Below are 26,681 nucleotides of genomic sequence, written 5' to 3'. Positions count from 1 at the left end.
CTCTCCTTATTGCTAAATTGTACTTTCCAAGCAGTTAGTACAGTTTTCTGCAGATAATAAGTGCTCAATTAATATGATTGAATGAATGACTCTAATTTATTTATTTATATTAACGTCTGTCTTCCCCTCTAGACTGTGAGCTCATTGTGGATATGGAATGCTTTCGTTGTTATATTGTACTCCCCCAAATGCTTAGTACAGTGCTTTGCACATAGTAAGTGCTCAGTAAATATGATTATTATTATTAATAGTAATTAACAGAGCTGGGACTAGAGCCCAGGTCCTTCTGACTCCCAGGTCCATGTTCTATCCATGGCAGGGATGAGGGTGAAGACAGTGTGGCCTGGTAGAAAAGGCACCCGGCTGGAAGTTAGCAGGCCAGGATTCTAATCCCAGCTTTGCCCCTGGGGACTGTGTCTGACTTGGGGCAAGTCACTTAACCTTCTGGGGCCCCAGTCTCCTCATCTGTACTTTCCAGATAAAACGTCTCCTCCCCGCTCCCTCTTAGATTGTGAGCCCTGCGTGGGACAGGGACTACGTCTAATCTCTGCCATGTAAGTAGCCCTGGGCTTGGCGTAGAATAAGTACTCGATAAATATCCCAATTATTATAAGTAGAGAGCTGGGGAATGGTCTCCGCCTGCCTCAGAGCCTACGGGTACAGTGTTCCTCCTCTCCGGGCCAGGAGGGCCTAGTGGCCAGAATTCCACCCATAGGGACACCCAGTTTCAGGGGAGGTATCAATCAATAGAATTTACTGAGTGTCTAACAATAATTATGGCATTTGTTAAGCGCTTACTACGTGCCAGGCACTGTATACTGTACTGCACAGGCGCTGGGGTGGATACAAGCAAATCTGGTTTGACAGAGTCCCTGTCCCATGTGGGGTTCACAGTCTCAATCCCCATATTACAGATGAGGTAACGAGGCCCAGAGAAGTGAAGTGACTTGCCCCAGGTCGTAGAGCTCCTTGAATGTGGGGAGAACTGTGGTCTGTTGGATTTGGGGAAGGAGGGAGCTCCAAGGTGGGGGAAGAGTGTGAATGAGGCGACGGAGACAGGAGAGTCAAGTGAGGAACAGTTAGAAAGTGAGCTTTGGGACACACGAGGAGAGCAAGCTGGAGAATAGTGGGTGAAGAAAGCTGATGCTTTTGTAGGAAAGAACCAGCGTGGCTTAGTGTAAACAGCAAGGGCTCTAGAGTCACAAGGTCGTGGGTTCTAATCCCGGCTCGGCCACCTGTCTGCTGTGTGACCTTAGGCAAGCCCCTTAACTACCCTGGGCCTCAGTTCCCTCATCTGTAAAATGGGGGTAAAGACTGTGAACCCCACGTGGGACAACCTGATCACCTTGCACCTACCCCAGTGCTTAGAACAGTGCTCAGCACATAACAAATACCGTTATTATCCCTCTAGACTGTGAGCTCTTTGTGGGCAGGGATTGTCTCTCTTTATTGCTGTATTGTCCTTAGTACAGTGCTCTGCACACAGTAAGTGCTCAGTAAATATGATTTAATAAATGAATCCATCCTTATTGACTTCCGTGCCCACTGCCCTCTCCAGTTATTTCAGACATTTAACTCCCTCCTCAAGCCCCCCTTTCCTGCCGCCTCCCCCATCTCTTCCCTCCCAAACCCGGTCCTCTCCCAGACTTCTCTATCACCGTGGATGGCACGACCATCCTTCCCGTCTCTCGGGCCCGCGATCTCGGTGTCATCCTTGACTCGTCTCTCTCGTTCACCCCACACGTCCTATCCGTTACCGAGACCTGCCGGTTTCACCTCTACAATATCGCCAAGATCCGCCCTTTCCTCTCCACCCAAACGGCTACCTTACTGCTACGGGCTCTCGTTATATCCCGGCTAGACTGCTGTGTCAGCCTTCTCTCTGACCTCCCTTTCTCCTCTCTCGCCCCGCTCCAGTCTATTCTTCACTCTGCTGCCCGGCTCATCTTCCTGCAGAAACAATCTGGGCATGTCACTCCCCTTCTTAAACAACTCCAGTGCTTGCCTATCGACCTCCGCTCCAAACAAAAACTCCTCACTCTAGGCTTCGAGGCTCTACATCACCTTGCCCCTTCCTACCTCTCCTCCCTTCTCTCTTTCTACCACCCACCCCGCACGCTCCGCTCCTCTGCCGCCCGCCTCCTCACCGTCCCTCGGTCTCGCCCATCCCGCCGTTGACCCCCAGGCCGCGTCCTCCCACGGTCCCGGAACGCCCTCCCTCCTCACCTCCGCCAAACTGATTCTCTTCCCCTCTTCGAAACCCTACTTAAAACTCACCTTCTCCAAGAGGCCTTCCCAGACTGAGCTCCCTTCTCCTTCTACTCCCTCTACCACCCCCCCTTCACCTCTCCGCAGCTAAACCCTCTTTTCCCCCTTTCCCTCTGCTGCTCCACCTCTCCCTTCCCCTCCCCACAGCACTGTACTCGTCCGCTCAACTGTATATATTTCCATTACGCTATTTATTTTGTTAATGAATCGCCTTGATTCTATTTAGTTGCCATTGTTTTTATGAGATGTTCTTCCCCTCGACTCTATTTATTGCCATTGTTCTTGTCTGTCCATCTCCCCCGATTAGACTGTAAGCCCGTCAAACGGCAGGGACTGTCTCTATCTGTTGCCGACCTGTTCATCCCAAGCGCTTAGTACAGTGCTCTGCACATAGTAAGCGCTCAATAAATACTATTGAATGAATGAATGAATCTCTTGTCCTTAATGACCTGACCACCTACTTTACTGAGAAAGTCAGAAACCATCAGATGTGATTTCCCTAAAATCCCCCTGGCTCCTCTCCAGTCCCTCCCTCCTCCTGCTCCTTCTTCAACTCTCCCATCTTTCCCAGCACTATCTCGAGAGGAGATCTCCCGTCTTTTCTCAAAATCCACCCCTTCTACCTTTGCCTCTGATCCCATCCCTTCAGAGCTTATCCAAACACTTTGACCCCTCCCTTCTTCCCTTCCTGAGGGCTACCTTCAACTGTTCACTCTCCAACGGCTTCTTCCCCCCGCTTTCAAACATGCTCATGTCTCCCCATACTAAAAAAAACCAACCCTCCCTTGACTTAACGGCTCTCTCCAGTTATTGCCCCATCTCCCTCCTACCATTCCTCTCCAAAATCCTTGAGCGAGTTGTCTGCACAAGCTGTCTCCCTTTTCTCTCTCCAATTCTCTCCTTGACCCTTCCAAACTGATTCCCCCCTTTGACTCCACAGACACTGCCCTCTCAAAGGTCAGCAATGATCTCCTTCTTGTCAAATCCGACGGCCTCTATTCCATCCTCATCCTCCCCGACCTCTCAGCTGCTTTTGATAATGTTCACCACCTCCTTCTGGAAACATTATCCAGCCGTGGCTTCTCCGACACTGTCCTCTTCCTGCTTCTTCTCCTATCTCTCTGGGTGCGCTTTCTCAGTCTCTTTTGCGGGCTCCTTCTCTGCCTCCCCTAACTGAGGGAGTCCCTCAAGGCTCAATTCTGGATCCCCTTCTTTTCTCCATCTCCATCCACTCCCTTGGAGAACTCATTCCCTTCCGTGACTTCAACTACCATTTCTTTGCGGATGATTCCCACATCTCCATCTTCATCCCTGATCACTCCTTCAGCGTGGCTCAGTGGCAAGAGCCAGGGCTTCGGAGTCATAGGTCATGGGTTCGAATCCCAACTCTGCCGCTTGTCAGCTGTGTGACTGTGGGCAAGTCACTTAACTTCTCCGTGCCTCAGTTCCCTCATCTGTAAAATGGGGATTAAGACTGTGAGCCCCAAGTGGGACAACCTGATTACCCTGTATCTACCCCAGCGCTTAGAACAGTGCTCTGCACAAAGTAAGCGCTCAACAAATACCAACACTATTATTATTATTCTCTACAGTCTTGCATTTCCTCCTACCTTCAGAACCTCTCTATTTGGATGTCCTGCTTTCACCTTGAACTTTATCTGTCCAAAACAGAACTCCTCATATCCCAACCCAAACCCTGTCCTCCCTCTGACTGACCCAACACCTATAGACAGCCCCGCCATCCTCCCTGAGTCTGTTGCCGATTTGTTTCTGTTGCCGATTTGTACATTCCAAGCGCTTAGTACAGTGCTCTGCACATAGTAAGCGCTCAATAAATACTATTGAATGAATGAATCAATGAGTCACAAGCCCATAACCTTGGAATTATCCTTGACTTAGCTCTCTCATTCAACCTACATATTCAATCTGTCACCAAATGCTGTCCATTCAACCTTCACCTCATCACTAAAATCTGCCCTTTCCTCTCCATCCAAACTGCTTCCATGTTAATCCAAATACTTATCCTATCCTTCCTTGATTACTTGCATCAGCCTCCTTGCTGACCTCCCTGCCTCCTGTCTCACCCCATTCCAGTCCATACTCTGTCCCGCTTCCTGGATCATTTTTCTACCACACTGTTCAGTCCTTGTTTCTCCGCTCCTCAGGAATCCCCAGTGGTTGCCCATCCACCTCCACATTAAACAGAAACTCCTTATCAGAGTCCAGGGTCCCGGGTTGAGTGCTTTAAAGCGCTCAATCACCTTGCCCCCTCCCACCTTACCTTACTGCAATCCTATTACAACGCAGCCCACACATGTCACTTCTCTAATGCCAACAGACTCGCTGTACCTTTATCTCATCGATCGCACCACAAACCTCCTGCCCTCATCCTGCCTCTGGCCTGGAACACCCTCCATGTTCATATCAAACAGACTTCAAAACCTTATTAAAAGCACATCTCCTCCAGGAGGCCTTCCCTAAGCCCTCATTTCTAATTCTCCCACTCCTTTCTGTATCACCACCGCGCTCGGATTTGCACCCTTTATTCACTCCTCCCTCAGTCCCGCAACACTTATCCTTAATTTATTTATATTAACATCTGTCTCCCCTTCTAGACCGTAAGCTCAACATAGGCAGGGAACGTCTCTATCGACTCTGTTATATTGCACTCTTCCAAGTGCTTAGTACAGCGCTCTGCATCAAGTAAGCGCTCAATAAACACGAGCGATTGACTGATTGATTGGTTATCACTGAACTGAGACCACTCTCCCCAAAGTCAACACTGAGTTCCTCCTTGCCCAGTCCACTGGATTTGTCCCTTGAATTTAGACACTTTAGACCACTCGTATCTCCTGGATAACGTTCCAAAACATCGGTTTTACCAGCCCTCTCGCTCCCAAAGGGGGTCTTCCCCACGTCACCCTGCCTCTCCCATACTTTTGATTGATTGAATCCTGGGATGACTTTGCCACCAGCAAAAAGCCTGGCTGGGGCTCAGCGCGACGGTGAGCCCCGTGTGGGACAGGGACTGGGTCCAACCGGATTAGTTTGTATCGTCTCCGTCCTGGCGCTTAGTACAGCGTTTGGCACGTAAGTAAGCGCTTAACAAACACCATCATCATCATCGTCTGGGGATGGCCGGCAGAAGGCCGCGGGAAGAGGCCAATTCCGGCCCGCTCTGCCGAGGTTTCCTCTGCCCCTCTCAGGGTCACACCTGGAGAGTTTCCAGGCCTCTCCCAGTCTCGATTACGGGAAGGAGGGTCAAGCAGAGGCCCGTCCATTCCATTCCTAGCTCGGGCAGTGACTAGCGAGTGGAAGCCATCTGCTACAAGCCCCCCCTCCCCTTTGCTGGGCAGCAGGGGCACGGGGCAGTGCGGAGGGTGCAGGAGCTCGGGTTTAGTGCGTGGAAGGAGGCCGTGGTAAACCCCTTCCGTCTTGTGACCAAGAAGACTCTATGGAAACGCTCCCAGGACGGTTGCAGATGGAGTGGGGGCGTTCTGGGAGAGCTCTGTCGCTGGTGTCGCGATAGGTCGCGGACGACTCGGCGGCACAAGGCACGGCGTCCTGTGACCCCAGGCCGGGCCGGGGGTTGGCCAGTTCTGCGGGCGGCCGCTGGAGGGCGCGGTGGAGCTTCTCGTGGGGCCGCGTCCCTCGGGGGGGGGGGGCGTGCGCAGATGCGGCGGCGGCTCCGTGACGTCATTTCCGGTCCGGGCGGAAGTCCTTCCGAGGACGTGGGGAAGAAAGGGCAGAGTCGGGTGGGCGGCTATGGCGGCCGGAGGGGCCGCCCGCTGTCGGGTTTCCCGCTGTCGTCCCGGCCCGCTCAGAAGATTTCTGAGCTGAGGAAGAGAAGGGGGCGGCGGGCAAGACCTCTGCCCCGCGCCAATGGAGGGATCGAAGTCGTCGAGCAGCACCATGCAGGTGAGCTTCGTGTGCCAGCGCTGCAGCCAGCCCCTCAAGCTGGACACGTCCTTCAAGATCCTGGACCGGGTCACCATCCAGGAGCTCACAGGTCAGACCGGGAGAGCCGACCGAGGGCTGGGGCGGGTGGGAGGGCCGGGGGGAGACCCCCAGGGGCAGCACGGAGGGGCAGTGGAGGTGGCCAGGTGGGGGGCAGGGGGTCTGCGCTCAGAGGGAACGCTTCCCTGGCTTCCCTGGCTTCCCTTGAGAAGCAGCGCGGCTCAGTGGAAAGAACCCGGCCTTGCGAGGCACAGGTCATGGGTTCGAATCCCGGCTTGGCAGCTGGGTGACTGTGGGCAGGTCGCTTCCCTGGGCCTCAGTTCCCTCCTCTCTAAAATGGGGATGAATAATAATAATGTTGGTATTTGTTAAGCGCTTACTATGTGCCGAGCACTGTTCTAAGCGCTGGGGTAGACATAGGGGAATCAGGTTGTCCCACGTGGGGCTCACAGTCTTAATCCCCATTTTACAGATGAGGGAACTGAGGCACAGAGAAGTTAAGTGATGAAGACAGGGAGCCTCACGTGGGACCACCTGATGACCCTGTATCTACCCCAGCGCCCAGAACGGTGCTCTGCACATAGTAAGCGCGTAACAAAAACCAGCATTCTTCTTATTATTCCTTTAGCTCCGCTGCTCAGCGCAGCCCAGGCGAAACCCACGGAGGCCCATGAAGAAGAGCCCAGTGCCGGAGAGGTAATGGATCAGGCCCCCGTCGCTCCGGTTCCTGAGCACCGTTGTTTGATGAGAAGGCCAAGGCTGCCGCCAGGGAAGCCGTTAACCCGCCCGACCCGGGGGTCCCGGACTGTCCCCGGCCCCCTTTTGGAAATTGAGAACCGTCCCTAGCTTTTTAAAGTTTTCAGTGGTTTTTGGTAAGCACTTACTGCCTGCCAAGGACCGGGGTAGGGATGACAGAATCACATCCAACATAGGTCTCGTCTCTCATGGGGCCCACTTAAATGGAGAGAGCACAGGCATTTATTCGTTCAGTCAGTCATTCATATTTAGTGAGCGCCTACCGAGTGCAGAGTGCTGAATTTAGACCCCATTTTATAGACGAAGAAACCGAGAACCAGAGAAATTAAGTGATTTGGCCGAAATGATGCAACGTTCATTCAATAGTATTTATTGAGCGCTTACTGTGTGGAGAGCACTGCAGGCAAGGGACAGAGCTGGGCTTAGAACTCAGGTCCTCGAGCACTCTGCCCACTAGGCCACGCAGCTTCTCATGTCCTCTGAGTCAGAACTGAGATGTGAACCCACGTCTCCCTACGGAGGCTTGGAAAACATCCGCAGATTGTTCATCCCGTTTCAGCTTTTCACGTCCTTGACAAGTACTGAAGGCCTAGAGTCCAGAGAGAGGACCAGAATCCTCCACCAGGCAGTCCCTGTCCTCGGCAACTCATTCAGTCGTGTTTATTGAGCGCTTACTGTGTGCAGGGGACTGTACTAAACACTTAGTAATCCCCAGGCCAAGGTGGGAGGCAGGATGAACGATAGAAGTTAGAGGACACGAGTAAAGCGATTATTCCGGCAAGAGGCAGTGTGGTCTAGTGGGAACAGCCTGAGCCTAGAAGTCCGATGACCTGAGTTTGAATCCTGCCTGTACCACTTTCCTGCTGTGGGACCTTGAGCAAGTCATTTCACTTTTTGGGGTCTCAGTTTCCTCAACTGTAAAATGGGATGAAATACATGTTCTATTCTCCCATAGACTGTAAACCCCATACAGGACAAGGACTGTGTCTAGCTTGATTACTTGTTAGCAATCCCGGTATTTAGTATAGTGCTTAACACACAGTAGGCGCTAGAAGCAGCACTTTCTAATGGAAAGAGCAGGAGCACGGGAGTCAGAGGACTCCGCCACATGTTTGCTCTGTGACCTTGGGCAAGTCACTTTGCTTCTCTCTGCCTCAGTTCCCTCTTCTGTAAAATGGGGATTAAGACTGCTACGCGGTACAGGGACTGTGTCCAATCCCATTATCTTGTATCTACCTCAGCACTTACAACGGTGCTTGGCGCATAGTAAGTGCTTACCAAATACTACAATTATTATTATTAATAAAGTGCCATTGTTATCGTTTGTGTTTTTATTAGAGTAGATGCAGTGGTGACAGGAATGGGTGGGGGGATGATGCTGAAAGGTTGGGGAGTTGGAGGAGGAGGAGGCAGTCAGGAGCAGGCTGAAAGAAGGACTCATTCTCCTGCTAAAGGCCCAACCCGTGTTCCCGGGGACCCCTCCGACTCTCTTTGAGTGGAGCCGTGGTCAGAACCCCAGACCAGAACTTGGGGCTCGGTTGACCCTGATCGGGCCCTTTCGTTTCCAGGAGGCCTTTACCGAAACCCGGCAGGATGGCGTCTCCCGAAGATTCATCCCCCCGGCCAGGTGGCAGCCTCTTGCTCAGCTCCTGAGGGGACCCTGGGGGGCATCTGCGCAGAGGGCCCGAACGGGGTTGGGGGGGGCGTGGGTGTCCTGTCCAACTCCTGCCACGTGACTAGCCCCGGTCCACGTCCATCCTCAGCCTGCAGGGTGTCTTGTCCCACCCCCACCCAGGTTGAGGGGGTGGGAAGGGGTGGGTGCTGAAGAACCCAGAGCCCCGGGGACCGAGGACAGATCTGAGGGGGCGGAAGACCGGAGAAGCCGTGGCCGCCAGACGGGACTCCAGCCTGGCCACGTCGGCGCAGTTGCAGGCCGGAGCCCGAGCAGGGCAAAGGGTCCTGCCTCCCCTGAGTTCTGCGCTCTGGGCCCAGGGATCCCCACCCACCATCACCACCACCTCCCCGCCCCACCCCCCACTGGCTCTCAGCCACCTCTTCCTTCCCCCGTCCCTGAGAGAAGTGGAGGGTGAGGTGGGCTTTTCCTTGGCGAGGGCTGGGATGTCGCTTCTTTCCCAGAAAGGCAGCAGGGACAGCAGGAGCTTGAGAGTCCGGGTGTCTGACCAGGGCACCGGTCTCGCCCTCCCGGCCCCCGGGGCCACTGAACCGGCCGTGGGGGGGCCGGGTCGGGCACTGTTTCCAGGATGATGTCCACAGAGAGCGCCAACAGTTTCACCCTGATTGGGGAGGCGTCGGACGGGGGTACCATGGAGAACCTCAGCCGGAGGCTGAAGGTAAGTGTGCTGCGGTGCTCCCCTGCTATTACTTCCCGGAGAAGGGGTGCCCCGGACAGGCGGGGAGGACCCTGGGGTCTCTAGTCCTGAAAGTAGGGTGCGTCCTGCCACTCAGAGCCCGCCCCCCCCCCGGCACCTCCTCCTGCCAGGTCACCGGGGACCTATTTGACATCATGTCGGGCCAGACGGACGTGGACCACCCTCTGTGCGAGGAGTGCACGGACACCCTGCTGGACCAGCTGGATACGCAGCTCAACATCACGGAGAACGAGTGCCAGAACTACAAGTGGGTGCCCGCCACGGGGGCAGGGGCTGAAACCCAGGCGGGCAGCCCGCGGGGCAGGGCGGCTCGGTTTTCCCATCCCGGGTCGTTGAGCTGGGCCAGGACCCCCCGGGCATGTAGGGGGCTCGCCCAGGTCACCTTGGCTGGGGGTGCCCGCCCATGCTGCCCGCCATCCCCACGCTCCCCGCCCTCCCCGCAGACGCTGTCTCGAGATCCTGGAGCAGATGAACGAGGAAGATAAAGAGAAGCTGCAGATGGAGCTGAAGGAGCTGATGCTGGAGGAGGAGAGGCTGATCCAGGAGCTGGAGGCCGTGGAGCAGAGCCGCCAGGCCGTGGCTGAGAACTTCGAGAAGGTCCAGGCCGAGGCGGAGAGGCTAGACCACGAGGAGGCTCAGTGAGTCCGGGGAAGGGTCCCCCACCCCCCAGCCCTCGGGTCCCAGGTCGCTGTGGACCAGGAACGGGGTCTCCTATCTCCGGGGTGATATCCTCTCCCCGGCACTCGGTTCAGAGGGTGCACCGTGTGTACTCTGCCCACAGTAAGCGCTCAACGAGTATGATTGGTCGACTGATAGATGGGCATGGGGGGACCGGGACCTGCCTGCCTCCCCCGACCCCCTCCCCTGCGGGCTGCTCCCCAGGTACCAGAAGGAGTACAGTGAATTCAAGCGGCAACAACTGGAGTTGGATGACGAGCTGAAGAGCGTGGACAACCAGATGCGCTATGCCCAGATGCAGCTGGACAAGCTGAAGAAAACCAACGTCTTCAACGCCACGTTCCATATCTGGTAGCGGGGGCCTGCCCGCTGGGGTGGCTTGGTTCTCCCCCTTCCTCTGCTCTTTTTCCTCCTCTCTCTCTTCCCATTCCCACCTTCCCCCCGCCCACCCTCCAGCTCCAAGGCAACCTGTCCCGGTCCCTCCGCCTCAGTGTTCTTCAGAACCGGCCTGGCTCCCTGAGTCTGAGAGCCCTGCGCCAGGCTGGTCACTCTGGTCCTCGCTCCTCAGGCACAGCGGGCAGTTTGGCACCATCAACACCTTCAGGCTGGGGCGCCTGCCCAGCGTCCCGGTGGAGTGGAACGAGATCAACGCGGCCTGGGGACAGACCGTGTTACTGCTTCACGCCCTGGCGAACAAGATGGGCCTGAGGTTCCAGAGGTAGGGAGAGCCCCGGCTGCTGGCCAGCCGATGGGGGCTGGGGGCTTGAGGGGGGCTACCGCCTGTTCCGACCGTGCGACTGGTTTCCTCCAGATACCGCCTGGTCCCCTATGGAAACCACTCGTACCTGGAGTCCCTCACAGACAAATCCAAGGTGCGTAGAGCAGCCGGCCCGGAAATGGCTACCCATCACCCTTCCCCACGTGTCAGCCATCTGAGCCCCGCTAGGGGCTAGTTGCCCCAGAACCCCACGACCACCCTTTCAGGACGGGGAGACAAAGTGCGCGGGATTAATGGCAGGCATCTCAGACCTGAAGACTAACTTTCGGTCGTTCGCGTCCTCTCCAAGGCCTCTTGGTTTGTGGTGGGGGCGCTGGCGGGGGTGGGAGAGTGTTAGGACAGCCTTCTATGTCGGTGGGAGGCTGAGCTCCCAAGAAGGACGGGTGACTTGACTGGAGCTCCGTGGCGGAGCAGGGAATGGGGCCCGGAGCAGTCCGGGTCCTGGGCCCAGTGGGATCAGTTGGAGCCTGGTGGGCGTGGGAGTCCGGAGGAGAGCTGAGCCCTGACCGCCACTATCCGGGGGGTGGGGGGAAGCCCTCCGCTCTCGCTCCTTCTCTGGACAGGAGCTGCCCCTCTACTGCTCGGGGGGCCTGCGCTTCTTCTGGGATAACAAGTTTGACCACGCGATGGTGGCATTCCTGGACTGCGTGCAACAGTTCAAAGAAGAGGTGGAGAAAGGAGAGACGCGCTTCTGCCTGCCTTACAGGTCGGTGGGCGCCGAGGCAGCCCAGCGGCGAGTGGGGCCGCTGGTGTCGGCGGGCTCGTTGGCCCTCCCGTGGGGCTCGGCGGAGGGCCGGATCCCGGGGACTGGCCCGGGGCCCTATCGTCGGGAGCTATGTCCCCGGAGCCCCCAAACCGAGGGCCGCACAGGGTGGGGTTTGGAACCCCCGGGTTTGGGGGTGGCTGTTGGCTCAGCCTCCCCCGCCCTCGAAATCAGACGGCCTGGAAGAAGAGTAGCCGGTGGACCTCACTGTGGCTCGGGGCCCCGAGGCCAGAAGCCGCGGGCCGCTGTCTGGGGTCGGGGGTGGGGCTGGGACCGGGCCTGAGCTGTCTCTCCTCATTCTCCCTGGGCCTGGCCCGGCGGGGGGCGGGGGGGGCCAGCCGCTGTCCTGACGAGCACCTGATGACAATGGGGCTCTTGTGAGGGCCGGCATTTTTGGCTTTTGAGCAAATGCCAGCTCCCTCGCTCCTCTTCTGTGAGCGAGGGTTGCAGCCAGCGAAAGATCGCGAGCTGCCCCGTGATCAGCCCTGCAGCACGGTTACCTGAGCTCCCCTTTGGCGGGGCGCGGCGGGGCCGAGGGGGAGCGGGAGGAGGTGGGGGAACGGAGCAGCCGAAAGAGCGGAGCTGTGTCTGTGTGACAGGATGGACGTGGAGAAAGGCAAGATCGAAGACACGGGGGGGAGCGGGGGCTCCTACTCCATCAAAACCCAGTTCAACTCGGAAGAGCAGTGGACGAAGGCCCTCAAGTTCATGCTGACCAACCTGAAGTGGGGTCTGGCCTGGGTCTCCTCCCAGTTTTATAACAAATGACTCCGTCGCTCTCCTTTCCCTGCCGGGGACAGCGAGAGTGCTGCCTTGGTGGCTTTAGGCTCTGTCGTGAAATTGTTAGAAGTTCATTTAATATTAAACCGGACAAAATACTTAGAATACATTACCCGTCGCGGCCCCCGGAAGTGACAAGGCCGAGCGCGGACGTGGGCCGGGTGGCGGCCTGCCTCTCTTCCGAATGAACCCCAGCTGGCCGGGGTCGGGGTGACCGGGCCGGGGGTGGAGGTGCAGGGGAGGTCAAGTGCTTTACCTCCACTCTCAAGAGTTGGAACGAGTCCTGGGCGTCTCCCAGCTCCGGGAAGACGGGCTTCGAGCACGCTCTCCCGCCCTCCTCTGCTCTTGCGGCAGATCACGTCTCTGGCACAGGACGTGGGAAAGGGTGACGGACGTGGAAATCCAACACTCCTTTGTGCCTCGGGGACGGTCTGGGTCAGGGCTGTGTTGCGGCTCTCTGGTCTCTGGCCATCCTGGACATTGGGAAGAAAGATACGCTGGCGTGGGTACTGCTCAGCTGCCCACACGTAGAAAAGCCCCCCCGGAGACTCGCCCAGCACGGACACGGCGTCTGTGGGTTTTGGTTCGTGTTCTTCTGGCCCCGGGGAGGGAGGAGGGGACGGGATGGCCACGGCTGCTATAGTGGTGCCCGGTTTGAGGGAAAGGGGCTTCCGATCTGTCTGGACCCCAGCTGGGCCCCAATCGAGCATGGGAAGAGGTGAGGAGGGGTGTTTTTTCTTCCTCCTCCCACCCCCCCAGGCTGAACCTGAGGCTAGAGACTGCCTCGTCTCCTGGATTCTGGAGGAAGGCTAAACATTCAACAGGAAAACTTGCCCCACACTTTGTCACGAGAAACAATAATAATAATAATAATGTTGGTATTTGTTAAGCGCTTACTATGTGCCGAGCACTGTTCTAAGCGCTGGGGAAGACACAGGGCATTCAGGTTGTCCCACGTGGGGCTCACAGTCTTAATCGCCATTTTACAGATGAGGTAACTGAGGCACCGAGAAGTTAAGTGACTTGCCCAAAGTCAAACAGCTGACAAGTGGCCGAGCTGGGATTCGAACCCATGACCTCTGACTCCAAAGCCCGTGCTCTTTCCACTGAGCCATGCTGCTTCTCCCATCTGTTATCCCGTCCCCATCCAAGGGCCTCTGCCCAGGGGCTTGGCCAACCGTGTTAACCCTTTCTTAGAGAAGCAGCATGGCGGAGTGGATAGGGCGTGGGCTGGGAGCCAGGAGGTCATGGGTTCTAATTCCGGCTCCATCTCTTGTCTGCCGCGTGACCTCGGGCAAGTCACTTGGCTTCCCTGGGTCTCTGTTACCTGATCTCTAAAATGGGGATTGAGACTATGAGCCCCGCAGGGGGACAGGGAGTGTGTCCCCCCTGATTTGCCTGTATCCACCCCAGCGCTTAGTACAGCTCCTGGCACCTAGTAAGCACCTAACAAATACCCAAAATTATTAATATTCTCTAAGGCACAACATGCCCACGGTTGAATTGCTTGCGAAACAAACCCAAGAACCCAAGCCGTCTAGCTTTTTTCCCCCCCGTGGTGGTGGAGTTCCCAGAAGTAGAGGATGACGTGGTGCCACTAACCAGAAACGCTCAGTCCCGCAGCCTCACGCGTCCTCGTAGACTGGGGCCGTCAGGTTGGGGGGAGAGGGTTGCCGTGGCAGCCACCGCTCCCCCCCGTGGCCGGCGCGGCTTCTCCGGGGTGCTGGTTCCAACCGTGTGAGTCAGGATTGCATAAGAGAACGCCGCAATGCTCTCTGGGCTGATGCCAGTGATGCCGTGTAAATGCCCCAAAACCTTCGGAAACACAAAGGGGCTGTTCTTTTTCGAGGCACGCTGACATGATTGGTGTGCACGTGGGCACACATACGTATGTATACATACCCGTGCGCACACGCACTCACAGGCAAGGGGTGGCCTTTCAAACTGGATATTACCCAAACACTTTGGTTTCTAGAAGGCCAGCGAGACCCAGGTTTCAGAGTTTTCTGCCAGAACAGATGAGACAGTAGGGGTCTGGCCCGCTCCCAGACGCTGTCTAACCTAAACTCCTCTGGACACGGGCTGGCGTTCAGGCCAGACAGCGGATGTTGGTCGGCCTTCTGAAGAAAAACGAGGGGAGAAACTGCCTCCTGGAAGTCTTGTCCCATCTCCGTGTGATGGCCCCTGCTGCGATCTCTCCCACGGAGGCCTGGCCTCCGCGGGGCCCGGGGAATGGGGAGCTGCGGATTAGCCCGTCCGCCTGATCGGTGGCTACAGCCCAGCAGGGTCATCCAGGTCCAAAAAAGATCCCTTGGACAGTCAGTTCTTTTTTGTACAGTTTGCCCCCCAAATGCCTCATACACTGTCAGTGTTGAGGAGGAGGAGGATGATAATGAAGTCAGTCAATCGTCTTTATTGAGCACTCACCATGTGCAGACCACTGTACTAAGCGCTTAGGAGAGTACAACAGAACAATAGACATTCCCTGGCCTCGGTGAGCTTACAGTTCATTTGGGGCTTGGATTATTTGGCTGGACCAACTCCGTGGGGCGAATGAACTGGGCAGCAGTTGGCGTTCCTCTTCCTCCAGCCAGAAATAGACTGGGGGACCCCCTCCGCCTTCCCCACCGCCCCCCCGGCCCTCGTTCCCCACAGCGTGCTGCTCCATTTCTAACCCGTCGAACGCTGTTTGTCCCTTTGGGGATAAGGAGATGCTGAGGGAGCTTGAGAGGGTGGGGATGTGACCGAATTGTTCCTGCCCAGTGAGCTCTGCTGCCTTGAGCCCGGCACTGGCTGGGGAAGACTTTCTGGGGAACGAGGTCTGGCGGTGACAGTACCTGGCTCCAGCTCTCCTGGGCGTGGACAAAAGTGCTCGCCGCAATGATTCCTACTGCCAACAGCATGAAGTCTTCTTTCACTGACACAAACTTGGCCCTAGATAATGAGAAAAGAAGTTCCACGGCGTGGGGAGGAGGGGGTTAGGTTTGTTCTGTTTTAGTTTGGTTTTTTTCTTGGTGTTTGTTCAGAGCTTAGTCTGCCAGGCACTGTACTAAACACACTGGGGTGGATACCAGCTAATCAGGTTGGACACAGTCCATGTCCCACTCGGGGCTCACGGTCTTAAATCCCATTTTACAGATGAGGGAACTGAGGCCCAGAGAAGTGAAGTGATTTGCCCAAAGTCACAGAGCCGACAAGTGGTGGAGCCAGGCTTAGAACCCAGGTCATTACGGTCCCCAGGCCTGTGCTCTATCCACTCGGCCAAGCTGCTTCTTGTTGGGATGACACAGCGGCCGAAAGGCTCTATCCGTCTAAATCCAGCAACGGGAAACTCGAGCCATTAAGCGGGCTGGTGGACGTCTGGGCTAGGCCCCGCGAGCAGCCCCAGTCGGTGGTGCCGGGGCGAGCTAGCCGGGGTGTCAGCTGGCAAGACTCCGCCCTCCCTGGTTGGGTCCAGCGGGCTTCCATCAGCTTCTCTGACACCGGTCCCGGCTGCCGCAGGGCCTCAACCTCCCGGCTGTCTTTACAGTAATCACCCCCTCTGCTCCCGGAAATCCCGACTCTTTCCCCTTCCCGCTTGTTGATGCAACAAGAACCGCACAGGTGTCTGATCCCAGAAATACGGGGGCCCTGGCTCTGGGTCTCTCAGTGACTTGAACACGGATCTGCGCTCCATGAGAGATGCTGAAAACCAGTCGTCGGGCAAGTCGCATGGGGTCGGGGAACCGGGCCTAGGCCGACCGGCCCAGACCCCGGAGGTCCCTGGCGGTCCCAGGGCTCAGAACCCACCAGCCAGATCCCCTCCCCAGAAGTCCGCTACACGGTACGGGGACTCACTCCTGTAGCCGGCTGGGCGTGGAGTTCTCGATGGAGGTCCTAAGCAGGCTGTCGTAGATGGGGCCGTGCAGCAGGTATACTACGTCCAGCAGGGTCATGCAGGTCCTGTGCAACTGGTTAGTGGGCACCAGGCAGCCGTTGTAGCCTAGGTTTGGGTGAGGAGGGGCAGCAGCCAGTCTGGCTTTCCCTCAAGTATAACTGGCAGCCCAGAGGCGGCTTCTACGGGCAGGGCAAATTGTTCCCGACAAGCATCGGTTAGTGCCACTTGGCATGAAACTGGCTGCCGGATGCGTGCCCGGTGACGCCGGGCACCTGCCACGCTCTTGCCGGTACCCCGCTCCATGGCGGGGCTGCCCAGTGGGCCCGGATCCAGGGGGAAATGGAGAAGGAGGAGAGTGGAGGGAAGAACCCTACCTTTGCCTCGCCCACATCCCCTGCCAAACCCCGGGGCTCGGCTGCAGGCGCTCCTTCTCCCCGCCTCGCCCCTTTCTAAACTCCCCTTTGGACAATGCCCAGCAGGGGCTGAGCCCTGAGGTTTCTGCCCGCTCTTCCCCCTTGTCCCCCAACCCCATCCCCCAGTGGCGCCTATCCAGGTTGTCACCGCAGAGGCGTCTGGAACGAACCTAGGACCTCGAGGAGCGTCTCCACGTACGCCAGGGGAGTGGGCAGGTTGACCTGAAAGTTTAAGGCCTTGAGAACAGCAAGTTCTGACTCCAGCAGTTCCTCTTTGCTGTACGGACTCCCTAAATCCTGGAGGAAATTCAGGATTGTCACATTGCTGACGATCTGAACGAAGAAAGAGGAGAGGAAGGTTTTTCTGCTTCATTCTTCTCTGTAAGCACGGGCGGGGAAGTGAATAAATCTCAGGTTTTGGTTTAACAGGGTCTTAGGGGGCTGGGAGGGCCCAGCTCATAATTGTGGGTTTTGTTAGGCACTTAACGTGTGTCAAGCACCATACTAAGCAGGGGGGTAGACACAAGATCATGGATAGTGGATAGAGCACGGCCTGGGAGTCAGAAGGACCTGCGTTCGAATCCAGACTCCACCACTTGTCTGCTATATGACCTTGGGCAAGTCATTTCACTTCTCTGTGCTTCAGTTTCTTCATCTTTAAAACGGGGATTAAGACTGTGAGCCCTGTCCGGGACAGGGAGTGTGTCCAACCCCATTATCTTGAATCTACTCCAACACTTAGAACAGCTCCTAGCACAGAGTGAGCGCTTAACAAATCCCACAGTTATTATATTGTTAGGTCAGACACAGTCCCTGTCCCATACAGTCTAAGGTACTTGATGCCACCTACTGTCCTCATGCCTCGGGAAAGGATGGGTGACCACCAGTGACTGCTGCGGTGGGGCCTGTTATTATGCTCTGGGACCAAGATGGGGGGACAGGGGATGGGTGGGCGCTTGGGGTCTTGTAGGCAGAGGTGTTGGGACGTATCGTGGCCTTCTCGCGTTTCCAAGGGCGTAGCAGAGGGGCACCCCTACCCGCCAGCTGCCTCACCTTCGCTTCACTCCCCCCGGTCCCTGGCATCGCACCTCATTTACCTTGTAGTGAAAAGCAAGTTTACTCGCAAGCTGAATGCAAGACATGAGCCGCAGCAGAAACCGGCCAGACAGCTGAGCTGTCAGGGTCCTCCAGCCTTGAGCGTCGGCTTTCTCGCTGGCCCCCGGAACCACCGCTGGACTGCAGACGGCCTCCACCTGCTTCACCGTGGACCTGGAAGGTCGGGGGGAGAAACAAGCTCACTATGGAACAAACCACAGGGAAGCTTGAAGGTGGTCAGTTCAAAAAACCAAAAGGAGGCCACCTTTTATATGTTGTTTTCCTGGTATCTGTCAAGCGCTTACTATGTGCCAGGCACTCTTCTAAGAGTTGGGATACATATAAGCTAATCAGGTTGGACAAAGTTCATATCCCACATGGGGCTCACAGTCTTCATCCCCATTTTACAGATGAGGTAACTGAGACACTGAGAAGTGACGTGACTTGCCCAAGGTCACACAGCGGACAAGTGCATGGGCCTGGGAGTCAGTTCTTATCCCGACTCTACCACTTGTCTGCCTTGTGAACTTGGGTAAGTCGCTTTACTTCTTTGGGCCTGAGTGACCTCATCTGCAAAATGGGACTTGAGACTGTGAGCCCCAAGCGGGACAAGGACTGTGTCCAAACCGATTTGCTTGCATCCACCCCAGTACTTCGCACAGTGCCTGGCACCTGGTAAGCACTTAACAAATACTGTAATTATTATTATTATTAGTGGCTGAGCTGAGATTAGGATCCAGGTCCAGCTGACTCCCAGGCCCAGACTCTATCGTCTAGGCCAGGCTGATTCCTCTAGTTCATTCAGAGGAAGGGAAGCACATGGAACTCATTACCACAGGAAACACCAAATACACAAATGAGTGCTCAATAAATGCTACTCCTGCTACGAAAGTAGTTTGGGCAGGAAAAGTACTAGCAGGCTACAGACGGGTTTGGGTCCAGGCTGGCTCCCTGAAGGAAGGTCAGGGGTGGAGAGGGAGGAATTAAGGGCATTGAATCTTCCATACTGGGCTGCTGGAGAGAGAATCACGGATGGAGAGCGAAGACCTGGGGGTGGTACATGTGAGTCCATGGGGAGAGGATAGGAGATGGAAACGGGAGGGTTAGGGGTGTTGGGTGATCTGTACTGGATGACTGGGGATGAATCGGGGATGGTCCGTGCTGGATCACTGGTGGGAGAGTCAGGGATGAAGAGGGGAGAGTTAGAGGCGTTGGATGGTCTGGGTCCTTGAAGGGATATTTAGGGATAGAGAATTTTCGAGCTGCGAACACGAGCTGTGGAGTGCTGCTGGCAGAAATCCAGGTATCAGGCTGACCTCGTCCATCTTCAATTCATTCTCATCTGCTATAACTCTACCCTCTCTGCCTGGCAACATTATTTCTCCAACCTTACTGACTCCCGTGCCCATTGTCCCTGCCAGGTGTTTCAGACATTTAACTCTCCTCAAATCCCTTGTTCCACCGTTCCCCATCTCCATCCCCTTCCCCCCGACGCTGGGCCCCGTCAGCTCATTCCCATCCAAACCCTCCCCATCCGTCGTGCTGTCTCCGCCCCACACGCACTCCCACCCACACACAGCTTTCAGCCAAATGCAGCCTGTGGAACAATCCCCACTCCATCTTGGGAAAGCTTCCTATCATCCGTGACCTGTTCCTGACCCAGTCACTGCTCCTCCTCGCTATCACTGAAACCTGGTTCTCTCATCTTCTCCCACTCCCCAAGACTCACTAGGAAAGGAGCGGGGTGGGCTTCCTTCTCACTCCCCAGTGCCGCTTTCTCACCATTCCACTTCCCCCACCCCCCTCCTTCCCTTCCTTTGAAGCCCATATCATCCACCTCTACCCCTGAATCCAGTTTTTAATCATGGTCATCTACCACCCCCAGACCCTACCTCCAATTTTCCAAACTATTTTGATCCCTTTCTCACATTCCTTCTCTCCACTCCTCGGGAACCTCCGATGGCTGCCCATCCATCTCCGTACCCAACAGAAATTCCGTACCATCAGTTTTAAAACACTCAATCACCTCGCGTCCTCTGACCTCACCTCACTGATCTCCTAGTTTAGCACTCTGCTCCTCTAGCACCACCACCACTGAGCCCCGATCTCATCTATCTCACCACCGACCCCTTTCCCACATCCTCCCCTTAGCCTGGAACTCTCTCCCACTCCAGACCGGACCACTGTTCTCTCCACCTCCAAAACTTTATTTAGGTCACATCTCTTCCAAGAGGCCTTCCCTTCCCTGAAAAGCCCTCTTTTCCCCGGCTCACTCTCCCTTCTGCATCATCCATGCACACGGATCTGTGACCATTCCACTTCCCCCACCCCCAACCACACAGAACTTATGTACATATATTTAAATTATATATTATAAGTTCTTTATATTAACGTCTGTCTCCCCTTCTAGACTGTAAGCTCGTTGTGGGTGTGGAACATGCCTGCTAATTCTATTGTACTCTCCAAAGCGCTTAGTAAATGTTCTGCATATAGTAAGCGCTCAATAAATACCGTTGATTGACTGATTGACTGACTCATCTCCCATTCCCTTCTGCATCACCCTGACTTGCTCCCTTTGCTCTTCCCCCCTCTTCCTGCCCCCAGCACTTATGAATATATCTGTAATTTTATTTATTTATATTAAGGTCTGCTTACTTGTATTGATACCTATCTCCTCCCTGCCCCGACTGTAATTGTGGACAGGGATTGTCTCTCTTTATTGCTGTATTGTACTTTCCAAAGCACTTAATACAGTGCTCTGCACATAGTGAACACTCAATAAATAAGACTGAATGAATGAATGAATGAATGAATGATTGATTTCTCCATCCCTACACTGATCTTTAGGGACTTCAATATCCTCGTGGATGTAGATGTTCCTGACGACCCTCCACTCCCTGATAAATTCCCCTGACTTCCTTTTCCATCCCACCTCATTCACTCTTCCCTCTGCTCCCTCTCTGTCCCCCTTCACCTCCCCTCAGCTAAGCCCCCTTTCCCCCCTTTCCCTCTGCTCCTCCCCTTCTCCCTTCCTCTCCCCTCAGCAATGTGCTCATTTGTATATATTTTTATTACCCTATTTATTTTATTACCCTATTTATTTTGTTAATGAGGTGTATATCCCCTTGATTCTATTAAGCTGTCTTGTTTTTGTCCGTCTCCCCCGATTAGACTGTAAGCCCGTCGATGGGCAGGGATTGTCTCTCTCTGTTGCCGAATTATACATTCCAAGACCTTAGTACAGTGCCCTGCGCACAGTAAGTGCTCAATAAATACTAATGAATAAATACTATTGAATGAAGGTTCAGGTCTGTGTCCCCCTTCTCCATCTAAATTTACTCCTTTGGAGAATTAATGTGCACCCCTGGTTTCAACTACCATCTCCAGCCCTGATCTCCCTCCTTCTCTGCAGCCTCGCCTTTCCTCGTACCTTCAGAACATCCCTATTTGGGTGTCGTGCTGACACTTCAAACTTAACATGTCCAAAACAGAACTCGTCATCTGTCGGTTCTACTTTCAAAATATCGCTACCACCTGCCCTCTTCTCGCCATCCAAACTGCTATCATGCTGATCCAAGCACTTATCCTATCCCACCTTGACTACTGAATCAGCCTTCTTGCTGACTTCCCTGCCTCCTGACTTTCCCCACTCTAGTCTACACTCCATTCTGCTGCCTGTTTCATTTTTCAAAAAAACCATTCAGTCCATCTTTCCCCAGACCTCTTGACTGCTTGCCCGTCCATCTCTGCATTAAACAGAGACTCCTCACCATTGGCTTTAAAGCACTCAATCCCCTTGTTCCCTCCTATTTTCACTGCTCTCCTACTACAATCCAGCAAGCTCCTTTCACTCCTCTAATGCCAACCTCTACCTCGATCTTGTCTATTTGCCATCAATCCCTTCCCCACATCCTGCCTCTAGCCTAGAACTCCCGCTCCTTTATAGGCACCAAACAATCACTTGCCCTACCTTCAAGCCTTATGAAAATCACCCCTCCTCTAAGAGGCCTTCCCTGACTAAGCCCTCCTTTCCCCTACTCCCTCTCCCTTCTGCATCGCCCTGGAGCTTGGATTTGTACCCTGTAAGCCCTTGATATTCAAACTACCCATAGCCCTACAGCACTTACTTACATAACCATAATTTATTTTATTGCCTGTCTCCCCCTCTCGACTGTAAGCTCCTTGTGGGCAGGGAACATGTCTACCAACTGTTATATTGTACTCTCTCAATCCCTGAGTACGGGTCTCTGCACACAGTGAGCGTTCAGTAATGTTTGAACAACAGAGGCATTGGATGGTTCATGTTGGGTCACTGGGGAGATTTAGGGATGGAGAGGGGAGAGTTGAGAGTATTGGAGAGCCTGGCCCATCTCTACTTTTGAGGGTGAGTGTCCAGGGGGAAATCAACATAGAGTTGATCCAAATGCCTGATGCCATCACGACTTGGGCTGGACGAATCATCTGTCTGACTCAGGATGATGTTGCTTAAGATCTGAAGACCTTACATAAAGGACCTTCTGTTTGCTCTGGAAACTTTACGTCTTGGCTTTTCTAATATCTATTTCTATCTATTCTATTTCTATTTCTATCAACCAATCAATCGTATTTATTGAGCACTTACTCTTCGTAAAAACTGTACTAAGTGCTTGGGAGAGTACAATGCTACAGAGTTGGCAGACACATTCCCTGTGCACAAGGAGCTTACGGTCAAGAGGGGGAGATGGGCATTAAAAATAAATTATGGATAGGTACAAAAGTGCTGTGGGGCTGAGGGTGGGATGAATATCAAATGCTTAAAGGGTGTATGGGTGATGCAGAAGGGAGAGGGAGTAGGGGAAATGAGGGCTTAGTTGGAGAAGGCCCCTTAGAGATGTGATTTTAATAAGGCCTCGAACTTGGGGAGGGTGATGGTTTCAATCAACCAATCAAATTTATTGAGTGCTTACTGTGTGCAGAGCACTGTACTTGAGAGTAAAATATAACAGAGATTGTACAAACACCCTCTACCCACACTGACCTTACAGTCTAGAGGGAAGACAGACATTAATTAAAATAAATTACAGATATGTAAATAAGTGTCGTGGGGCTGAAGGAGGTGTGAATGAAGGATGCAAATCCAAGTGGAAGAGTGAAGCAGAGGGAGTAGGAGAAGAGGAAATGAGGTTTTAGTCGGGGAAGGCCTCTTGGAGAGATAAAGGCAGAGGGTGTGTTCCCGGCCAGAGGCAGAATCTGGGTGAGGGGTTGGTGGCAAAAAAGAAGAGATCAAGCTACATTGAGTAGGATGGCATTAGAGGAGTGAAGCCAGCAGGCTGGGCTTTAGTAGAAAATCAGTGAGGTAAGATAGGAGGGGGTAAAATGAGATCGATTGAGCGCTTTAAAGCAAATGGTGAGAAGTTTCCTTCAATGGGGAGGTGGATGAACAGTCACTGGAGGTTCCTGGGGAGTGGGGAATCATTAAATCAATCAATCAATGGTATTTGTTGAGCACTTACTATGTGCAGAGCACTGTCTATGTGCAGAGCACTGTATTAAGCGCTTGGGAGAGTACAGTACATCTCACCACCGACCTCTCACCTACATAATAATAATAACAATAATAATGATGGTATTTGTTAAGCGCTTACTATCTGCCAAGCACTGTTCTATTCAATAGTATTTATTTATTAGTATTTATCGAGTGCTTACTATGTTCAGAGCACTGTACTAAGCACTTGACATGTACAAATCGGTAACAGAGATAGTCCCTGCCCTTTGACGGGCTTACAGTCTAATCACGGGCTTACAGTCTAATCAAAGTTCTAAGTGCTGAGCACTGTTCTAAGCGCTGGCTTAGTATATCCTGCCTCTGGCCTGGAAGTCTCCCTCCTCATATCCGACAGACAATTATTCTATCCCCCTTCAAAGCCTTAATGAAGGCACATCTCTTCCAAGAGACCTTCCCTGACTTAGCCCTCCTTTCCTCTTCTCCCATTCCCTTCCATGTCGCCCTGACTTGCTCCTTTTATTCATTCCCTCTCCCAGCCCACAGTACTTCTGTACATATCTGTATTTTATTTATGTATATTCATGTCTGTCTTCTCCTCTAAACTGTAAGCTCTATTATAGTCTCCCAAGCTCTCACACAGTAAGCACTCAGTAAATACGATTGAATGATTGAATGAAGAGTTGGTAGACATGTTCCCTGCCTTCAATGAGCTTTCAGTCTAGAGGAAACATGGACTGAATGGTTTGTTAGATAAATGATCTCGACAGCAAGATGAAGTATAGACTAAGAAGCAGCATGGGGTAGTGGATTGAGCATGGGACTGGCTCCATCACATGTCTGCTGTGTGACCTTGGGCAAGTCACTTTACTTCTCTGTGCCTCATTAACTAACCTGTAAAATGGGGATGGAGACTGTGAGGCCCATGTGGAACGGGAACTGTGTCCAATCTGATTTGCTTGTATCCATCCCAGTGTCTGGCATATAGTAAGGCCTTAACAAATACCACAGTTATTATTATTTTAACTGGAGGGAGAGGGAAGGACAGGAGGCAGGGAGGTCAGCAAGGAGCTGATGCAGAAGTCAAGGTGGGAAAGGATAAGTGCTTGGTCAACGTGGTAGCACTTTGGATGGAGAGGAAAGGGCGGATTTTAGCGATGTCGTGAAAGTAGAACCAACAAGGTTTGGTGACAGATTGCCTAAGTGGGTTAAACGAGAGAGACGAGTGAAGGATAATGCCGCAGCTACAGGCTTGTGAGACAGGGAGAAGGTGGTACATTCTACAGTGATGAGAAAGTCATGGTGGGGGGTGACCTTGGAGAGGGCTGTTTCCGTGGAGCGAAGCGGCCGGAAGCCAGATTGGAGGAGGTCAAGAAGAGAGGAAGTGGAGGCAGCAGGTGTAGACAACTCACTCAAGGAGTTTGGAAAGGAACGTGGGAAGGAGGAAGACGGGGCAATAACTGGAGGGCGCCGTGAAGTAGGGAGGGTTTTTTTTAGAATAGGGGACACATGAGCAGGTTTGAAAGGAGTGGGGAAGAAGCCACTGGAAAGATAAATTACTTCTGCAAGTATAAGAGATAAAATGAAAAACCTTGAACTTCTCAGAGGGAAAAAAGACCACTTGACAGAGCCCGTCATCCGATCAGAAAGGCACCCACAACAACGGCCCCACGTTCAGAACTTTACCTTTCTAGGATTTCTACGGCTTGGTAGCTCACGGATTTCTCTAGGCCCCATTGTTCACACAGGAGAAACACAAACTCTGCCAGAACAAGAAAGAAAAGTGCAATTTACCAGTGCAACTAGAACCGCTCTGTGGAACTGTGTCACCAGGGTAAAATAGAGATGGGGCGAGGGAAGAAGTGTCTGGCGGGGAGAGGGGGAGATGAGTCCAAAAGAAACACAGCCCAGCCTAGTTCCCTTGTTGCCAACTGCCATCTTTGAGGCCGAACGGAGAGTCCGACAGAGTGCAGCTCGGCCCGAGGGGGACTTTGTTTGCACCCGTTTCCGTGGGTGTCTACCCCTTGTGCACACTAGGCTTACCAACCTGGCGGCACTCTGGGGGCCCTCCGTAACTCGGGGGGCTCTGAAGAATGAATGTGAGCAATTAGCCGGAGCACCACATTGAGGAGGAACAATGACGGGTGGCAGCAAAGGCGCTCCCGAGGGAGAGTCATAATTCTTCTTCCTAGGGATCTGTTTGCTTAGCATCTTTTCTCTGAGGGTCTCTCCTCACTGTGCAAATAGCATTAGCTTCTCCAACGGGCACGTTCTCTCCTCCAGGGCCCAGAGGGTGGGTTTGTGTGGAGACGCCCCTCCTCGGGACTTGTTTGTTATCTTAAGCTGGGCTCAGAGAGGCTGGGCCGGTGCCATGTTTGGAGGGAGCGGGCAGGGGAGGTGACTGTAACCTAAAGGCGCGATGGGGGAGGTTGGAGGGGTGGTATGATCCTTGGTAGAATCTGCCTTCTCCATTTCCTCTTTGAAGTCCAACCCCAGCTGAATGATTTGTTTGTAATTCTGACTCGGTTGGGGTGGGAAAAATATTGTCAGGCTCGGGCAGGGGATGGTTCTCCCCTCCCAGAGCCTCCCAGGTTTTACAGAAGGCGTCGGCTTTGGGGAAGAGACTAGATAATAATGTTGGTATTTGTTAAGCGCTTAATATGTGTGCAGAGCACTGTTCTAAGCGCTGGGGGAGATACAGGGTAAGGCGACGGGGGGGGGGGGGGGGGCAGGTTCTCCTTGCAAAGAGGTTAAACTGCCTCCTTCCCCCCCTCACCCCAGAGTGAGCTTCTCCAGTTCTCATTGTCGATTCCAAGCGCTTAGCACAGTGCTCTGACATAGTAGGCGCTCGATAAATACGACTGAACGAATGAATGACCGAGGCTGAGTTTCCCTGGGCCAAGAGGGGTCAAGGCCCCAGGCGGCTGGGGGCAACCCAGGCTTCTGGCCCCCCGGCTCCCCACCTTCCCCTCCACGCCCGGAGGGGAAGGCCGGGCCCCGACGTGGGTCAGGACGCGCACCCACGATCCGGGCCTCCCTGAAGCTGCCCGTCCACTCGGCGGCCGTCCGCACCGCCTGCTCGTTCTCCTGCGCCAGGTGCAGCAGGGTGTCTTCGATCATCTCGGTGGAAACTACCCCAAACCGCAGTTCGCCGAGGGTGCGTCGGGCCCCGGCCATTCCCGGGGCTGTCGGCTGTGCCCCCCCCCCCCCCCCCCCCACGGGACCGGGGCCCTTGTCCCGGGCCCCGCCGGGACTGGCTTCCTGGCAACCGGGCCCCTCAGGCCTTCGGCCTCCCTGGGCCGGCCCGGCCTCGCGCCCCCAACCGCCCTTTCCCGCCTCGGCCGCCAGCCCCGGAGCACGTGAGCTCCTTGGCCAATCGAACGGGCGCCGGCCGGCGCGCGCGCCTTAGCAAAAGACTACAAGTCCCGGCGAGCCTTGCGGCCG

General features: G+C 54.4%; 2 protein-coding genes across 3 annotated transcripts; one reads left to right on the top strand and one right to left on the bottom strand.

Moving 5' to 3' along the window:
• The first annotated feature begins 6,019 nt into the window (after positions 1-6,019).
• On the top strand, positions 6,020-12,472 carry BECN1 (beclin 1). 2 transcript variants are annotated; one of them, XM_029074705.2, is made up of 11 exons: positions 6,020-6,277; positions 6,854-6,921; positions 8,550-8,608; positions 9,242-9,332; positions 9,482-9,618; positions 9,815-10,009; positions 10,254-10,400; positions 10,618-10,767; positions 10,861-10,921; positions 11,391-11,533; positions 12,190-12,472. In XM_029074705.2, exons 1-11 carry the CDS (start codon positions 6,151-6,153, stop codon positions 12,356-12,358), a joined length of 1,347 nt encoding a protein of 448 aa, XP_028930538.1. In that variant the 5' UTR covers positions 6,020-6,150; the 3' UTR covers positions 12,359-12,472. The 2 variants fall into 2 exon arrangements, with proteins under 2 accessions (XP_028930538.1, XP_028930537.1); XM_029074704.2 differs by having other exon boundaries at positions 8,550-8,611.
• CNTD1 (cyclin N-terminal domain containing 1) lies at positions 12,426-26,465 on the bottom strand. Its single transcript, XM_029074711.2, has 8 exons — positions 26,258-26,465; positions 24,924-24,999; positions 17,758-17,929; positions 16,831-16,993; positions 16,208-16,352; positions 15,208-15,304; positions 13,973-14,185; positions 12,426-12,843 (listed from the first exon to the last, which is right to left on the bottom strand). The coding sequence occupies exons 1-7, from the start codon at positions 26,412-26,414 to the stop codon at positions 13,982-13,984; spliced, it is 1,014 nt and encodes a 337-aa protein (XP_028930544.1). The 5' UTR covers positions 26,415-26,465; the 3' UTR covers positions 12,426-12,843; positions 13,973-13,981.
• Between the last annotated feature and the right edge of the window lie 216 nt (positions 26,466-26,681).

Source organism: Ornithorhynchus anatinus, chromosome 11 (assembly GCF_004115215.2).
Source record: "Ornithorhynchus anatinus isolate Pmale09 chromosome 11, mOrnAna1.pri.v4, whole genome shotgun sequence".
NCBI classification, from domain to species: domain Eukaryota; kingdom Metazoa; phylum Chordata; class Mammalia; order Monotremata; family Ornithorhynchidae; genus Ornithorhynchus; species Ornithorhynchus anatinus.
Note: the sequence above shows the minus strand (reverse complement) of the source record. Positions and strands in the feature narration are given on the sequence as shown.

Excerpts from the sequence above, each read along its gene's own strand:
- CNTD1 (XM_029074711.2), bottom strand. The coding sequence starts at position 26,414 with ATGGCCGGGGCCCGACGCACCCTCGGCGAACTGCGGTTTGGGGTAGTT. Across the intron at positions 15,305-16,207 it reads ACGCCCAGCCGGCTACAGGA|GGCCAAGTTTGTGTCAGTGA; the intron begins GTGAGTCCCCGT and ends CTCATTATCTAG. Across the intron at positions 14,186-15,207 it reads CCCAGGAGAGCTGGAGCCAG|GTTTTGGGGCATTTACACGG; the intron begins GTACTGTCACCG and ends GTGTTTCCGAAG.
- BECN1 (XM_029074704.2), top strand. The coding sequence starts at position 6,151 with ATGGAGGGATCGAAGTCGTCGAGCAGCACCATGCAGGTGAGCTTCGTG. Across the intron at positions 9,333-9,481 it reads ACCTCAGCCGGAGGCTGAAG|GTCACCGGGGACCTATTTGA; the intron begins GTAAGTGTGCTG and ends TCCTCCTGCCAG. Across the intron at positions 11,534-12,189 it reads CGCTTCTGCCTGCCTTACAG|GATGGACGTGGAGAAAGGCA; the intron begins GTCGGTGGGCGC and ends TCTGTGTGACAG.